At 34.5% G+C, this 19,549-nt stretch overlaps 1 protein-coding gene across 1 annotated transcript in view; it reads left to right on the forward strand.

The window, feature by feature from the left end:
• Nucleotides 1–19,549, forward strand: part of TECRL (trans-2,3-enoyl-CoA reductase-like) — a 256,411-nt gene that overhangs the window by 184,329 nt on the left and 52,533 nt on the right. The window contains exons 6-7 of the mRNA XM_006877321.1: nucleotides 5,999–6,104; nucleotides 9,365–9,437. Of these exons, the coding sequence (XP_006877383.1) occupies nucleotides 5,999–6,104; nucleotides 9,365–9,437 (179 nt within the window). The remainder of the gene's footprint in view (nucleotides 1–5,998; nucleotides 6,105–9,364; nucleotides 9,438–19,549) is intronic.

Raw genomic sequence — 19,549 nt, forward strand, 5'->3', positions numbered from 1 at the left:
GCTCTGGCTATTTTGCACTGCCGTTTGGTTTTAAGTGGAAACTTCCCTTTTAAATTCTGAGCAGATCTGTGTTCATGTGTAGTAGAACCCTCCAGGGATTGCAGGAGTCAATGTCCACTCTATCTGGTACTCCTCTAATCACCAGAATGAAGGTGTGCAGACATCGAGAGACCAATGAACAGAGACACACACACAAAAAAAAGTATGTTTACTTACAGAAGCTCTGATTCTTCCTCCACTCTGCCTTGCCCAAGATGGTGGTTCCAGGAGCCCACTTAACTCTTGTTGGCATGCAAGAACTCAAGAGATACCAAAACCAAATCATATATAACTCACTGCCATTGATTCTTTATATATTTTGGTAGAGACTAACTAGTAAACACACTTTTGTTAATAAGCTTTGTAAGCATCATTTAAATGGATTTAATTTTAGGATTAAAAATATCCTTTAAGTGTCTATAAGTTTTGTATACTCAAATAAATTGCCAATTTATATACAATGAACCATTAAATATAGTATGATGCCAAGGTAATTTCAATTAATAGTGATCAGTTTTATTTGTTGCATATCAATAGCAAGAGAAACCTGTAAGTTCAGAAATACAATTTTAAAAGCTTGTATTTATAAAGTTGAGACTATATACAGGGCTCAAAAATATTTACCTACCCAAAATTAGTAGCATTGACTAGGAACAAAAATAATAACTTAAATTACAAAAGGACAAACAAAAAAAAGTTTAAGTTACTCTTAGCAAGTCAAATTACATTATGAGTAAATATTCACTGCACAGCAGATATTACTGTGCTTTCTGAAAGTGAACAGGACTTGAAGCACTTACAGAAAAGTAAGTCATTAAACTTTCAATGTGGATTACAACAAAATCCTCACAACATAGATAACATTTTGATAAACAGAGAAAAGATTGAAGTTGTCAAAAATTTCACTTTACTAGATCTACAATGTCCATAAAAATAGCAGTGAAGAAATTAAAATATGTATTTTACTGGGCATATCTGCAAAATACCACTTTAAAATGTTCAAAGACGTCACTTTGAATATTAAGATTCACCTGACTCAAGCAGTGATAGTTTTAATTTATGTCAAGTAAATGGCTCACACAGTTGTAGAGATTGGCAAATCCCTAGTAGGATGGAGGCTTCTCCCTACACTCAAAATCTCAGGAGTTGACAAAATCAAGAGTAGCTGTTCAGACAACTGGCTGTGGATTCACCAGCTACAGAAGCTGATGAATTTAAGATCATTAGAAAAGATGTTAGGCTGCTCAATCTTGATTGTAGAGGCTGTTTTCCCAACATTGATAGGAAATACAACAAGTGACTGGCTCAATTTCAAAGAATCTGAAGTCTGATAATGACTAACCAGATGCAGAATCCAGAATGAGCAAAAGTTAAAAGTGCTTTGACAGAATGCCCATGCATATTGGAAGCATGCCACATTCTGTAGGAAAATTTCTTTTGACTGATTGGCTGTTCACAGTGGATACCATTATGGAAGTCATTATAGCATTTTAGTTTTCATCATGAAAAATGACTACATCATTGTTGCCAAACCAGTGAGAACCATGGCCCAGTGAAGTTGACACAGAACTTTAAATATCACAATCATGGACTATGAAAAGAATGAATAAAAAGCAATGTTGGAAGAAGTATACACAGAATGCTTCTTATATGAAATGATGGCAAGACTTACTTTCCTGTTCTTTGACCATGTTAGCAGAAGGGACCAGACACTGGAGAAGAACATTATGCTTGGTCAAGTAGAGCATCAGTTAAAGAAAGGGACACCCTGAAGAAGATGAATTGACACAGTGGATTCAAACATAGCATGGTTTGTGAAGATTATGCTGGACAAGAGAGTTACAGTGAATTGGAACTGACAAGCTGATGCCTAAGAAGTACAGCATGGGTCAGTCATAGGGAAAATAATAAAAGATCAGGTTAACTATCAAAACAGGATAAATAACTGATATAGTTAACATATTTTGGAAATAATCTCTCTCTCTTTACTTCCCCACCTCCTCCAGTACTTCTTTTTCTCTAAGGAAGGTGTAAAAATTAAAAGGAAAGAGAATTTTTAAATAGTGTCATGGGAATATATGATGAGCAAGTTAATTAAAAAAATAAAATAAAATACTCAGACCCTAACTAAATTCCATTCATTATAGAAGCATTCAAGTAAATTATTAAACATATAACTATTTATGCCATAGGAATCCTTGTACCCTCATTCACTTTAAATAAAAAAACAAACAAACAAACAAAAAAGGCAACCTCAAACCCACTGCCATTGAGTCCAAGATCTTAATATTTAGATGTGCCAAACTGCCGCATTATTCTTCCACAGAAAAGCTGTGGCTTCAACCTGCTGAACTTTTAGTAAACAGTTGAGCAATTTAGAAACTTTGTTGTTGCTGTTTTGGTTATGTGCCATTGAGTTAGTACTGACTCACAGCAATGCTATACAAAACAGAATGAAACACTCTCTGGTTCACTGCCCACCTCACAATCCTTGCTACATCTTACCCTATTGCTGCTGCTACTGTGCAAATCCATCTCGTTCAGTGTCTTCCTTTTTTTTCCTCCGACCCTCCACATTAGCAAACATGATATTCTTCTTCAGGGAATGAATGGTACCTCTTGAAAATATGCCCAAAATATGAGAGACAAAGTCTGGCCATCCTGGCTTCTAAGGAACATTCAGGCTGTGCTTCTTCCAACACAGATCTGTTTGTTCTTTTGTCAGTTCATAGTACTTTTAATATTCTTCTCCAACACCATAACTCAAATACATCAACTATTCTATGGTTTTCCTTATTCTCTGTCCAACATTCACATGCATAGGAAGTTATTGAAAATACCAAGTTTTGAATCAAGTGTACCTTAGACCTCAAACTGAAATCTTTGTTCTTCAACACTTTAAAGAGGTCTGTGTAGCAGATTATGCTTAATGCAAAACGTCATTTGATTTCTTGAATACTGCTTCCATGAATGTTGATGGTTGATCCAAGGAAAATAAAGTCTGACAACCACAGTCTTTTCTTCATTTATATGAACATTGTTTATTGTTCCCATAGTGAAGATTTTTGTTTTCTTTGCATTGAGATGTTACGCATATCGAGGGCTGTTGTTGTTAGGTGTCATCAGCTTTAATCTTCATCAGTAAGTATTTTAAGTCCTCATCCTTTTCAGAAAGCAATGCTATATTATCTGCATATGTTATTGTTCTTAAGTGCTGTTGAGTTTATTCCGATCCATAGCAACCTTGTATAAGGTTTCTAAAGAGCAGCTGTTGAACTTGAGCCTCCCGAACTTGCCTTTCAAACTGACTTTGCAGTCCAATGCATTAACCCACAGTGCCACCATGGGACTCCTCTTCTGCATATAGCAGGCTGTTAGTTAATTTTCCTCCTACCATGATGTTATGTTTCACTTCATGTAATCCAGCTTCTCGGATTATGTGCTCAGCATACACATTGAATATGTATGGTGATAGTATGAATACAGCCCTGGCCCACACCTTTCTTGATTTTAAATCCTCCAGTGTTTCCTTGTACTGTTAAAAAACAAAAACTGCCTATGTATAGATTTTTCAAGAGCCAATTAACTGTTCCAGAATACTCATTCTCTGCAATGTTGTCCAAAGCTTGTCCAATGTTGTCCACAATTGAAAACCTCTGCATAGTTGGAACCGACTCAACGGCATTTAACAACAACAAGCATAGTCAATAAAGCACAGAGAATTGATAGAATAGAAATTGGTGTAATACAAATTGAAATCTTTCAACAAGTTGATGTGGCACTGGAGGTACTCAATCATCTATGCAAGAAATTTGGATAGTGTCTGGGATGAAAAATTAGAAAGGTTAACATAATAACAGCATTTTTTAAAAAATCAAGGCGTAACATTTGCCAGATATGTGACACAATATTTATGAAATGCAAAAAAGAAAACTTTTCTGCTTTTTGTTTTTAACAGGCATTCTCAGAGGAATGGCAAGTAGTTTGGTTACTATTCTTAAATAAAAACAGCATGGGTTATAATATCTCAGTGATTAATGTATATTTTCCTTGTCATCTTGTTCCAAAATAGCAAGCCTTTTAAGTTAATATTGAAACCGCCTAGAACAGATACACAAAAATTGCTTTTGAATTTTAAGTGTATAGTAAAGATTTATAACACAAGAAAAAGACTTCTAAAGCAACCCAATTTCAGGATGACACAGCTTCTCAAAATTAATATCACATTTCAAATGCCATATCCAGGTGCCACATACTCAAATATTAATTCAAATTTTTTGAACCATATCATGGACATGAAAGTAGTTTCCTGTTTAGTTAGATTGAACATTTATTCTTTCTCAATCAGAGCTGGTGATGAGTTTGCACCACCAACCTTTTGGTTAACATCTAAATACTTAGCCATTATACCATCAGGGCAAGTCAAACATAATAATGGAATAGTATAAAATAAGTAAGTGACCTAATTTAGAGGTTCTATAGCTTAATCTTGGTGTGGCGCTGTGGGTTAATGTGCCAGACTGCAAAACCATTTGAACTGCAAAGTTGGTGGTTCAAGCTCACCAGGCTAGCTGCTCCTTGGAAACCCTATGCAGGGTCGCTATGGGTCAGAATTGACTCTATGGCACTTAACAACAACAACAACATAGTTTAATCCACTGGTACTACTGTGTTATTATGCTTAACCTATTCTTTTTCTTTCTTTTCTCACAAAATAGGAAATCTTATTCTTGATCTGTACACAGTTTGTTCTAAAAGAGAAGCAATATTTATTTCTTCACAGAACACACAAAATAGTCTCTTATTTCAGGACTTGCTCTGGTTTGTCTCACTGTCTAGAGTGATCCTCCTCTAGATTTCTCAGATGCTTGGTCTCTCACCTTTTCAAGATTTGGCCTGTTGCTTCTGAGTATATCCATATCACATGAAACATATCTCTCACATAGTAGTTGTAACTTATTTTATGATGACAATCATTAATATTACATTCCTTAAAGATGGAAGGTTGTTTGTGTTTGTTTATTTGTTTTCCATAAAGTCATTGCTATGCATAACAGAAATCATGAATTAATTTTAATAAAATAAATTCCCAGTAGCAACCAACATGTTTTTATAGAGACTATATTACATATTGAGTTTTCATAACAAAAGAAGTGCAGATCACAATACAATACTCTTTTAAGTAAAGTCATGAAGTGATATCTCCATAAATCACATTCCACGCTTTAAAAAAAAAAAAAAAAAAACTATATAGAAATTACAGGAAACAGTAGAAATGTTGCACAACAGCAAAAACAATAAAAGCAAAACACGTAAATGCAACACATAATATTAGGTAATATTAGGTAGGCAAAAACAAATACAGCATAACAAAACAAAAAGCTTTTATGGCTGGTTATAAACTAAAATTCATAGTTTCTTATTGAGAAACTTAGGATACTTTCTAAAGGAAAATGACAGAGTTTTGTTTTGTGTGTATAGGAACCCACTTGACTCCACCTAACAACAGCAACAAAGGAAAACTGACAGTTTAAAAGATTTCTGAGTATTAGGATATGTCAAATCCATATTACATATGCTTTGGATATTTTTAAAATATGCAAATTGTCTGCTTCAATCTTAAGCATTTTGATAGGAACACATTTGAAATTATTATATTTGTATTTATTTCTGGGGCAGGAGTGATAATAACAATTCATCATTAGTATTATAAAGTATTTTCATGTCATCCAAAGTAAGTTTACAGAAATTGGTACAAAAGTTTCTTTTACTATTAAATAAGCCTGGAAAATTTGTAGAATATAAACATTGAAATAGATGTTTGTGTTTGGTTGCTCTAGTCTATTATTTACTTATAAATTGTAGTAACGTAAAAAATTAAATAAAATTGTATGACAAGGCTAGATAGAATTTTGGAAGATAATTTAACATATTTTTATTTCATATTTGTTTTTTCCAGCTTGGCCTGCTTTTGTCATTGTATACACTACATTCGATGTCTTATGGAAACCTTATTTGTTCACAAAGTTTCTGGGCGACACACACCTTTGACAAATTTGGTGACGGTAGGGATTAATATGTTTTATAATTTTAATGATTATGTATATGCAAACTGGGAGAGGCAGTCTTTTTTTTTCCTTCATGCCTAGATTTATTGGAACTAAAAAAACAACAACAAAGTAAAGCAAAAGCAGAAAAAACAGGTGCCCTTAGAGTGGATTCTGACTCATGCCAATCCCATATGTGTCAAAGTTTTCAAGTCTGTGACTTATCTAAATCAAATACCCAGTTATTACCTCTGACATTTTAAAATGTATTTTGAATTACCACCCTTTAACTTAATAGCCAAATACTTAACCATTTATGCTACTTGATAGATTCTACTAGTAACACTAACTAAAATAATTTTTCATGACCTTAAGCTACAAGAGATAATCACACTACACCCAAGCATCTTTAAATTTTGGGAATAATTATTTAATTCTGATCCTTAAAAATGTACTTAAAAGGAAGGAATCTTACATATGAACAATCCTATAAATATAGTGATTATAATAATATTATTATATCTTATGTATAAGACAGCTATCAGTGTGATAATATTGTCTTTCCTGTTTCAAGAAAGATGAGGCAAACCATGCCACTCCTTTCAAGCTTCAAATAACTAACAAGGAACTGGGAACATTTTTAAAATACCGAAGAGGAGATGCACATTGGAAACATCTTAACCTTCAATTTTACATCTCAAATTAAAATTTAATTTCTGATGAACATGTGTTTGTAATAGTCATGGATATCTTTAAACAGAACCCATAAAGTGAATGGAAAAATGGATTTAAAAAATAGAATTTACATATACTATTCTTTATAGACATCATTTTATCAACTTTGACTAATAGTAATCCATATGAGAAAGTAGAATTATCTCATAAGATTTTTTAGGCTGTTGTCTTTAGTGGAGCAGATAGTCAGGTCTTTTTCCCATAGAAACACTGAGTGTTTTGAAAGTTCAAACTGCAATTCTTTAGGTTATCAGGGCAAAGCTTAACCACTGCACCACCAGGACGCATGCTCTTTCTCATCATATATACATCTATACAGTGGTGGTAGAGGTGGTGGTGTATTGTTGAGTCTAAGGATGTAAATTTATATGGTAGCAGTAATTCCCATATTTCTGCCATGGAACAGCTGCTGTGTTGAACTGCTCAATCAGCCCAAAGGATAACTTACTAGGACACAAGTATTCGATGTATGTATGTGTTGCTGCAGGATAATGCGCTGGAACTTAAAGTCAGTTTGAATCACAAATTGGCGTTTCAAACCAGCCATGTATATATACATGTTGCTGTTAAGTGCCCTCGAGTCGTTCCAACACATGGAGACCCTGTGTAGTGTTTCTGAGGAGTGGCTAGAGGGTTTGAACTGCCAATCTTGCCAATCAAACGACTTTGCTGTTTAGTGCATTAACCCACAGCTCACCAGCCGCTCCTTTGGAAACCCTATGCAGAGTCGCTATGGGTTGGAACAGACTCGGCGGCACTTCACAACAATAATAACATATATGATTGTTTGTGTGTGTAAGTTGTTATTGTTAAGTGCTGTCGAGTCTGTTCCTACTCATAGCGACTCTGTATAAGGTTTCTAAACAGCGGCTGATGGGATTGAATTGCCTACATTGTGGTTCGCAGTTCAGTGCTGATCCTGTATGATTTCTTTCAAAGAATTGGGTAAGAATATCTGGGGTATGTCAAATCTGAAATTTGTAAAGCCAGGGGATTTTTGTTCAGAGGTTTTTGCAGCCTTGAGATTCATTATTTCTCTCTCTCTTTGTATTTTTTTTTTTTTTTTTTTCCAATCAGGAAAACCTCCACTTTGTTTTAAGGCATATTAACTGAGTAGATGAGATCCACACCACATTATAAGGAATAATCACTTTTACTTAATTCATTCTAGATGTTAATCACATCTACTAATAACTCAAGAAAAATACCTAGATTAGTCCTGGTATGGCGCTGTGGGCTAATGCATCAGAATGTAAAGTCCTTTGAACTGCAAGGTGAGTGGTTCAAGCTCACCAGCTGCTCCTTGGAAACTCATGCAGGGTTGCTATGGGTCAGAATTGACTCGACGGCACTTAACAACAACAACAACAACATAGCCTAGTCAGGCTGACACATAAAGTTAACCATAATAATATCCTTACCAAAGCTACTTTTTTGAAAAGTTCTCTAAAAACTTCGGTAAGACAACCATTGCATTTTTAAACTATGCTACATGCTAGTAGTAGGAGCGATCTCAGAAATCTTTCTGTCCAGCTTCTTCTTTAACATAAGATATTAAGATTTATTATATCAGTACAAAATCATGGCGGTAGCTTAACCCAATGAAGTCGAGTTACTTAGTACACTTATATAATGTTTCTGAGGCTGTAAATCTGTAAGGAACCCTCTGGTGCTGTGGGCAAATGTGTCAGACTGCAGAGTCATTTGCACTGCAAGGTTGGTGGTTCAAGCTCACCAGCTACTCCTTGGAAACCCTACACAGGGTCGCTATGGGTCGGAATCGACTCGACGGCACTTAACAACAACACAGAGCTACTCAAACTCAAGAATTCCTAAAACCAGACCTTTTTCTCATTTATAATCAATGAATAAGTGTTAAACTAGTAATTAAGTAAGTTTTTATTTGTTTAATATTAGAGAAGGAATACTTGCTGTAGCTTTTAATTTAGATAATGTATCTATATATTTTTATTACTTTACTCATGTTTGTTACTTAACATACAGAAAGCATTCGCAAAAATATATACTTACATATTTTTAATATCTAAGTATATTAAAATATATAAATTTAGTTTTATAGAAACATGCATTTCTATAAAAATATATTTCTAAAATATTTTGCTACATTTGCCTATTTCATTAACATAATTTATATGTTGTTATTGTTAACTGCCATTGAGTAGATTCCAACCCATAGTGACTCTGTATAGGGTTTCCAAGGAGCTGCTGGTGAGCTTGAACCACCGACCTTGCAAATCTAACGACTTTGCTCTATGACGCATTAGACCACAGTGCCACATAAGAGTGGAGAAAAGGAATGAATTTGCTTTTAGATATAAAACAAAAACAAACAAACAAAAAACATGTTTTTAAACATGAATATAGTGAGTGAAACAGAAGCAATTTATTAATCTAACCTAGAAATAACTGTACCATTTTGCATGCAAAAGTACTACTGTGGGTGAGAGTAGATAGTTCAATTTGAAATGATGCCATATACAATGTATTTTTCATAATTTTGATTTGTTTTGTTTTGTTTGTAGAGTTGTGCCTTTTACTGGGGATTCACTTCTTGGATTGCCTACTACATTAATCACCCACGGTATACACCCCCATGTATGTTAGATTTTTTTTTCCCCCTTATACAGCCCCATACTAAATTACCATCATTAAATCTGTGTTCTAAAGTTATGTGTAAGCTAAATAAAGGCCAATAGAACACACTTAAAGGAATTAGTAAATAATGCACAAATGCTAGTTTAAAATTGTTTCAACATTAATATCCATTTAGTTTTTTACGTAAGCCTAAAAGAACGCATCAACTGATTTATTTAAATTATTTTATCTATATATAAATTCTGGAGTTCTTGTATGGTGCTGTAGGATAAGCACTGGATAACGAGGTCAGTTTGAATTGTAAGGTTGATGGTTCAAATCCACGAGATGCTCCTCAGAAACCTTACACAAGATCACTATGAGTTGGAACTGACTCAATAACATCAACAACATACACAAATTCTAGGTTAAAAAAAAAAGAAAAATCGTTCATAGTATATCTCCAAAAAGACAAACAGTAAAATGGAAATGAAAGGAACAAATCCTAGAAAATCACACAATAATCAATTGGCAGATATTTTTTAGAAGTAATAGTATGTATGCTGTTGTTAGCTGCTATTCAGTTGGTTCCAACCTACAGTGACACAACATGCAACAAAATGAAAAAATTCCCAGTCTTTGGAGACTCACAAATGTTGTGATGTCCATTGTTGCTACCACTGTATCAATCTTTCTTGTTGTAGTTCTTCCTCTTTTGCATTGACCTTCCACTTTTCTGAGAATAATGTCCTTCTCAGGGACTGGATCCTCCTGATAACATGTACAAATTAACAGAGATGAAATTTTACCATCTTCACTTCTAGGGAGCATTTTGGATGTACTTTTCCCAAGACAGATAAGTTTGCTTATCTGGGGGTCCATGGTACTTTTAATAGTTTTTACCAACACCTTAATTCAACTGCATCTGTTCTATTCTAGTCTTTCTGTTTCATTGTCCAGTTTTCATATGCATATGAAGTCATTGAGAACACCTTGGTTGGGGTCAAGGGCACCTTAGTCCTCAAAAAGATATATTTGCCCTTTTACACTTTAAAGTGGTGTTGTGCTGCAGATTTGCCAAATGCAATAGGTCATTTGATTTCATGAGTTTCAATTGTGGAATCAACAAAGTTAAATATTTCACAGCATGCAACTTTTCTTCATTGGTCATAATGTTGTTTATTAGCTCAATTTTAAGGATTTTTATTTTCTTTACAATGAGGTAAAATCCATATTGAAAGCTGTAGTCTTTAATTTCCTCAGTAAATATTTCAAGTAACATTCACTTTCAGCAAGCAAGATTGTAATCTGCATATCATAGGTTGTTAAAAGCTCTTCTTCCAATCCTGATGCCACATTCTTTTTCATATAAACTAGTTTATCAGATTATTTGCTCATCACACAGATTGAATAAGTATGGTGAAAGTATGCAAACCTGGGACATGTCTTTCCTGATTTTAAAACATTCAATATCCTGTTGTTCTGTTTGAACAATTACTTCTTGGTCTATGTACAGGTTCCTCGTGTTCTTGTTAGGTGCCATCGAGTTGGTACCAACTCATAGCGACCTTAGGTACAGCAGAACGAAACACTGCCTGATCCTGGGCCAACCTCACTACTGTTGCCACACTTGAGTAAATCAATGCTGCCACTTAGCCAATCCATCTCATTGGGGGGTCTTCCTCTTTTTCTCTGACCCTCCACCTTAACAACATGATATCCTTCTCCAGCAATTGGTCCCTCCTGACAATATGTCCAAAGAATGAGAGAAGAAATTTGGTGATCTTGGCCTCCAAGGAGCACTCTGGCTGCACTTTTTTCCAAAATGGATCTATTGGTTTTTTTGGCAGCCCATGGCACTTTCAATACTCTCCTCCAACATCATAACTCCAAAGCATCAATTCTTCTACAGTCTTCCTTATTCACTGTCCAGCTTTCGCATGCATATGAGGTTATTGAAAACACCATGGCTTGGGTCAGGAGCAGCTTAGTCCTCAAGCTGACATCTTTGCTCTTCAACATTTTAAAAAGGTCTTGTGCAGCAGATTTGCCTAATGCAATACGTTGTTTGATTTCTTGACTGTTGATTCTGTGGCTGTTGATAGTTGATCCAAGAAGAATGAAATCCTTGACAATTTCAATGTTTTCTCCGTTGATAAGAATGTTGTTTATTGATCAAGAGGTGAGGATTTTTGTTTTCTTTACATTGAGATGCAATCCATACCGAAGACTGTGCTCTTTGATCTTCATCAGTAAATGTTTTAAATCCTCTTAAGTTTCAGCAAGCAAGGTTGTATAATCTGGTTATCACAGGTTGTTAAAAATGAGTCTTCCTCAAAGCCTGATGCCATGTTTTTCTTCATATAATCCAGCTTCTAGGATTATTTGCTCAGCATAGAGGTTGAATAAGTACGGTGAAAGAATACAACCTTGTCAGACACTTTTCTTAATTTTAAACCATTCCGTGTTCCCATGTTCTGTTTGAACAACTACCTCTTGGTCCATGTACAGATTCCTTATGAGCACAATTAAGTGTTCTGGAATACTCATACTTCTCAATGTTGTCCATAGCTTGTCATGATCCACACAATTAAAAGCCTTTGCATAGTCAATAAAGCACAGATAAACATCTTTCTGATAGTCTCTGCTTTCAGTCAAGATCCATCAGACATCAGCAATGATATCCCTCATTCCACGTCCTCTTCTGAATCAGGTTTGACCTCTGGAAGTTCTCTGTCAATGTATGCTTGCAGCTGTTTCTGTATTATCTTTAGTTAAACTTTGCTTGTATGGGATATCAAAGAGATTGTCCGATGATTTCCGCATTCTGTTGGGTCAACTCTCTTTGCAATGGGCACAAATATGGATCTCTTCCAATCAGTTGGCCAGATTTCTTTGCAGAGATGAGTGAGTGCCATCTCATTTTCTTGAAAATTTTCAATTTTTATTCCCTCAATTCCTGGTGTGTTGCTGTTTGCCAATTCCTTCAATTCACCTTGGAATTCCTCCTTCAATATTATTGGCTCTTGATCATATGCTAACTCTTGAAATGATTAAACATTGACCATTTCCTTTTGGTACAGTGACTCTGTGTATTCCTTCCATTTTCTTTTGATACTTTCTGCATCATTCAATAATTTGTCTAGATAATCTTTCAATAATGAAAGTAAAGGCTTGAATTTTGTCTTCATTTCCCTCAGCTTGAGAAATGTTGAACATGTTCTTTGTTTTTGGTTGTCTGAATCCAGATATTTGTACATTTTGATGTAATATTTGGCTTTATCTTCTTGAGCTGATCTTTGAAATTTTCAGTTCAGCTCTTGGACCTCCTCACTTCTTCCATTTGCTTTAGCATCTTTACACTGGACAGCAAGTTTCGGTGTCTTTTCTGACATCCATTTGAACTTTTCCTTCTTTCTTGTCTTCTTGCTTTCTTCAGGTATGCTGTTCTTTATGTCATCCTACAACTCTTCTGGTCTTGGGTCTTTAGTGTTTAAAATATCAAATCTGTTCTTCAGATGATTTCTAAATTCTTTTGGGATATATTCAAGGTCATATTTTGGCTCTCATGGCCTTGTTTTCATTTTTTTCAGTTTCATAAATATCTTTACATAGACAATAAAGCACAAATAAACATTGTTCTGGTATCCTCTGCTTCAAACAAGATCCATTTGATGTCAGTAATGATATTCCTATTTTCATGTCCTCTTCTGAATCTGACTTGAATGATTTACAGCTACCTTATGTTGTACTATTTTAAATCTTTTAAAATTATTTTCAGAAATAAATTCATTTGTATATGATATTGTTTGATGCTTTTCACATTCTAGTTGATCAGCTTTCTTTGAAATGTACTCAAATACATTCTCTTCTAATTGGTTGGCCCACTAGTTTTCTTCCAAATTTCTTTATATAGACAAATGAACGCCTCCTGTGATACATAACTTTCTTAAAACATTTCAATTTGTATTCCATTAATTCCTTGAAATATGTTTAACATCAGTGCCTTGAGTACAGTTTGGACTTCTTTTAATACCAGTGGTTCTTGATCACATTGTACTTCTTGAAATTGTTGCACATTGACCATTTCTTTTTGGCACAGTGACTGTGTATTCCTTCCACCTTCTTTCTAGCATCATTCAATATTTTGCCCAGAAAATCCTTCATTCAATATTACAGGTAGAGGCTTAAATTGTTTCTTTAATTCTTTCAGTTAGAGAAATTTGAGTATGTTCTTCTCTTTTGGTTTTCTAACTCCACATCTTTGCATTTTATTTGCTTTCTCAAGCTGCTATTTGAAAATTTCTGTCAAGCTCTTTTATTTCCTAATTTCTTTAAATCACTTAACTTTTCTATGCCCAAAAACAAGTTTCAGAGTGTCTTCACATCCATTTTTATCCTTTCTTTCTTTCCTGTCTTTTTAATGACATTTTGCTTACTTCTTGTATAATATGCTTCATGTCATCTCACAACTCTTTTCTGGTTTTTGTTATTAGTTTACTATGCATCACAATTACTCTTGAGATAGTCTCTAAATTCAGGTGGGATAAATTCAAGGTCATATTTTGGCTCTAATTGACATTTTTAATTTTCTTCATCTTCTGCCTGAACTTGCATATAGTCAATTGATGGCCTGTTGCACAGTTGGCCCCTGCCATTATTTTGACTGAAGATATTGCGCTTATGCATGATCTCCTTCCACAGATGTACCCAATTTGATTTCTGTACATGCGATCTCATGAAGTCCATGTGTATAGTATGTTATTGAAAAATGGCATTTATAATGAATAATTCACTGATATGACAAAATTATATCATATGATCTCCAACACCATTTCTATCACCAGGGCTGTGTTTTCCAACTACTAATCCTTGTTCTTTATTTCCAACTTTTGCTATCCATTCACCAGTCATACTCTACTATGCATCTTGACTGTATGTTTGATCAATTTCAGATAGAAAAAAGTTGATAAAATTATTCAAATTCATCATCATTGGCTTTAGTGCTTGGTGGATAAATTTGAGTAAAAGTGGATTTACTGTTTTTCCTTTTTCTTGTTTTTCTGTTAAGTACTTTCAAGTTAGTGCTGACTCATAGCAACCTCCTGTATGATTTCTGAGAAGCAAGTGGTGGCTTGAATCACCTATCATTAACAATATTATATTTCAAGACAAATCTTGCAATGTTTTAGATAATGAATGTGACGTAATTCCTATTCAATTTGTTGTTTCCGGCATAGTAAATCATATGAATGTATGATTCAAAATGGCCAATATTAGTCCATTTTATGTCTCTAATGCCTAGAACATTGATCTTTACGTGTTCCATTTAATTTTTGACAACTTCCAATTTTGGAGATCCATACTTCATACATTTTACATTTTGATTATTAGTGGACGTTTGCAATTGTTTCTTCTCCTTTTTAGTTGTGCCACTTCAGCAAATTAATGAATGTCTTAATAGCTTAACTGTACATATTAAGGTCAACTCTACTTTGAGGAGGGAGTTCTTCCATAGTTGCATTTTTGGTGTCTTCCAACCTTAGCAACTTATCTTCCTTAACTATAACTGACAATGTTCTACTGCTATTCATAAGGTTTTTCAGCAGCTAATCAGTCAGAAGTGGTATGCTTCTCTTTTCCTTAGTTTTAACTCTACTGAAACTTTTCCACCATGGGTGACTCTGCTGGTATTTCAAATACTGGTGGAACAGCATCCAGCATAACAGAAACACACAAGCCACCAGAGTGATAATTAATATATATTTATTTAATTATTATTTTCAATACAATTCAGTGGCAGGTAGAAAAGTGATTTTTTTTTTTTTTCTTGATTCTATTACTTTTTCTTATAAATTATTTTGTTAAGTGCTTTAACCCTTGGCTAAGGAATTATGTAATTTGGTGCTAAGTTTATTGGATCAAACCTAACTCCTAACATCCTAATAACCAGGGAGAACTATGCTGATAAATAAAATATTGGTTTGTTGTTTATAATTTACTTTGGACAGCTTTAGTTTAGGATTCCTGTAGCCTATGAAGCATACATAATAGAGTATTAGTGCTTCAATGATTGTGAATTCAAATTCATGTAGCAGTGATTATAATGCCCAATGTCTGGTTTTTATAATGCTAAAGACTGAAGACCAGAACAATTGTAGGATGACATCAAGCATATCATAGAGGAAGAAAGCAAAAAGTAATTAAGAAGACAAGAAATAAAGAAAAGATCAAAATAGATATCAGAAGAAACACTGAAACATGCTCTCCAGCATAGAGATGCTAAAGCAAATGGAAGAAATGAGGAGGTCCAAGAGCTGAACAGAAAATTTCAAAGGTCAGCTACAGAACTCAAAGTCAAATATTACAATGAAATAGGCAAAGATCTGGAGTCAACAAAACAAAAGGGAAGAACATGCTCAGCATTACTCAAGGTGGGGGAACTGAAGAAAAATTCAAACCTCAATTTTGTTATTGAAGTATTCTCTGGGAAAATTATTGAATGATGCAGAAAGAATCAAAAGAAGATGGAAGGAATACACACAGTCACTGTGCTAAAAGGAAATGTCTGATGTTCAACCATTTCAAGAGGCAGAATATGATCAATAGCCAATGATACTGAAGGAAGACGTCCAAGGTGCATTGAAGGAATTTACAAAGAACAAGGCACCAGAATTTGATGGAATAAAAATTGAAATCTTTCAAGAACTTCAGGCAGCCCAGGAGGCACTCACTCATCTCTGCCAAGAAATTTGGAAGACAACTATCTGGCCAACTGATTGAAAGAGATCCGTATTTGTGCCATTCCAAAGAGAGGAGATCCAACAGAATGCGGAAATCATTGAACAATATATTTGATATCACATGAGAGTAGTTTTATTAAAGGTAATACAGAAACAGCTGCAAGCATACATTGACAGAGCACTTCCAGAGATTCAAACTGGATTCAGAAGAGGACGTGAATCGAGGGATACCATTGCTGATGGATCTTAGCTGAAAGTAGAGAATATCAGAAAGATGTTTACCTGTGCTTTATTGACTACACAAAGACTTTTGATTGTATGGATCTTGACAAACTATGGATAACATTGCAAATTATGAGTATTCTAGAACACTTAATTCTGCTCATGAGGAATCTGTACATGGACCAAGAGGCAGTTGCTCAAACAAAACATGGGAACACTGAATGGTTTTAAATTAAGAAAGGTGTGTGACAAGGTTGTATTCTTTCACCTTACTTATTTAACCTGTATGCTGAACAAATAATCTGCGAAACTGACTTATATGAATAAAATGTGGCATCAGATTAGGGGAAGACTCATTAACAACATACAATACGCAGATGATACAACCTTGCTTGCTGAAAGTGAAGAAGACTTAAAATACCTACTGACGAAGAACTAAGAGCACAGCCTTTGGTATGGATTGCATCTCAACGTAAAGAAAACAAAAATCCTCACCACTGGATCAATAAACACTATTCTTATCAACAAAGAAAGATTGAAATTGTCAAGGACTTCATTCTTCTTGGATCAACTGTCAACACTCATGGAAACAACAGTCAAGAAATCAAATGATGTATTGCATTAGGCAAATCTGCGGCACAAGACCTTTTTAAAGCATTGAAGAGCAAAGATGTCAGTCTGAGGACTAAGGTGTGCCTGACCCAAACCATGGTATTGTCAATAACTTCCTATACATGTGAAAGCTGTACAGTAAATAAACAAGAGTGTAGAAGAACTGGTGCATTTGAGTTATAGTGTTGGAGGAGAATGAAAGGGCCATGGGAAGCCAAAAACCAATGGATCTGTATTGGCATAAATCAGCCAGAGTGCTCCTTGGAGGCCAGGATGGCCAAACTTTGTCTCTCATACTTCAGACATATTGTCAGGAGGGACCAGTCACTAAAGAAAGATATAATGTTTGGTAAGGTGGAGGGTCAGAGAAAAAGAGGAAGACCCCAGTCAAATGGATTAGAAAAATGGCAGCATCATTGGGCTCAAGCATGGCAACAATTGTGAGGGAGGCCCAGGATCGGGCATTGTTTCATTTTGTTGTGCATAGGGTCGCTATGAGTTGGTACTGACTCAATGGCACCTAACAACAACAACAACAAGAAGATATAGGGAAATTAATTGTGTATAAAAATTTTGTTTTTTATTTCACATGTACCTGTAACTTGAAATATTGACACAGAGTATTACAATAGTCAATACCTATGCTAAGATCAACAAATCTAGTTCTGCATCTTAAGAGTAATTGATGTTAATGTTCAAAGATTATAAAACAGTTCTTGTTATTGTTAAGTGCTATAGACTCATTTTTGACTCTTAAGTGACCCTATATAGAATTATTAAAGGAAAAAAATTCTGATTTCATAAAACTGTGATGTTTTCATTATATTAGAAAACAATGACACATTTTAGAACATGAACATAAAAACATAATTTGTTCTATACCACGTTTAAGTAGAGAAGCCTCTGAAAAGTGCACATTTCTCATTGAAAGGAAAATAACATTGGTATTTCCCTTTCTTTAACCATAAAACAACCCAATGCTGCATTCACAACATTGTTTGAAATGCAATGCATCAGTTGCAAATCCTCTTATAATATACTTACATGTCATCTTAGAGAAGAACTATAAATAAGAACAAGGGAAGATCTAATAGCTAAAATATTGCAAAGCATAAAAATATATTTCATCTTTTCATGCATATACTAGGGTAGGTACTAGCTAAATTGCATTAGGATTTCCTAAGTTTCCAGCACTGTGCTAAGCAATTTACATATTTTATATCATTTAGCACTTATAGAAATTATATTACTAGCATTTCTATTTTACAGTTGAAAAAACAAATTTACAGAATATGTAGAAAACTTTCCAAAGATCACCTAGAAATTACTGGAAGTGATTCTTCTTTAGGTTAGGCACAAAAGGAAATCATTTGAGTAGGGGACTAACCAACCCACTGCAGTCATGTAGATTATCAGTAAATTCAGAATAGACATTTTCATTGAGCCAAAGCAGTGAGCACATCAAATTGACTTTCAATTTTTGAAATACGGAGAAGTTTCTATTTTTTAAACAGATGCTGATATAAGCATAGGTTAATAAACCTGCAATGGTTGCAAATAACAGAATCCAATGCATCTCTATTTACTTATAATTTTCCTATACCATTAATTAAGTTTTAGTTTTTTGCTTAGACTTTTACTTTTTTTGCTGTTGCTATACTAAATGTGTTTGTGTTTATATTTGTTGTTAAGATCTAGAGATTATCTCCCTTCTTTTGTAACTCCTTTTAGAATACACCAGTTAAGTATATAATTTTTTTAAACTGACCATATTTTGGTTCACAACAGTTAAATGTAGTTTGTACTATTCCCATATCCCAAATCAGAAATATTACAAACTACATCGTTTTAGGAAGATTGTTGTTGTTAAGTGCTGTCGAGTCAGTTCCAACTCATAGAGACCCTGTATAGGGTTTGTGAGGAGTGGCTGTTAAGATTGTTGTCAAGTGCCATCTAGTCAACTCTGACCCATAGCGACCCTGTATAGGGTTTTCAAGGAGTAGCTGGTGACCTTGAACCACCGACCTTGTAGTTCAAACTGACTTTGCAGTCCAGCGCATTAACCCACAATGCTACATCAGTATGCCAGCTGGTAAGATTAGATAAGGCTTAAAAGCCACAGTTAAATTAGAAAAATAAATAAATACAATCTTTTGAACTAGGAATACTCCCACACCAAGAATCCATCTGTGCATGAGAGGCTTCAAAAAGTTTTTTTTGGAAAATTAGATTAAATTAAAACAATAAAACTTACAAACTATTTCTCAGCTTAGCTCCATCAATATCAAGACAGTTTTTAAAGTAAAGATGCCATCTATTTTTTTGTTGTTAAATGCTATCAAGTTGATTCCATCTCATAGTGACCCTGTATAGGGTTTCCAAGGAGTAACTCGTGGGTTTGGACCACTGACCTTGTGACTAGCATTTTAGTGCTTGTCCTATAGTGCCACACTGTTGCTGTCCGTGTAAGACTGGTCAGAGGTTCAAGGCCCTATAGGCCCGAATGTAACAAATGAAGCCACTTGGCAGTTAATAGCAAATTGTTTTTCATCAAAT

Source organism: Chrysochloris asiatica, unplaced genomic scaffold (genome assembly GCF_000296735.1).
Source record: "Chrysochloris asiatica unplaced genomic scaffold, ChrAsi1.0 scaffold00480, whole genome shotgun sequence".
In the NCBI taxonomy this organism is placed as follows: Eukaryota; Metazoa; Chordata; class Mammalia; order Afrosoricida; family Chrysochloridae; genus Chrysochloris; species Chrysochloris asiatica.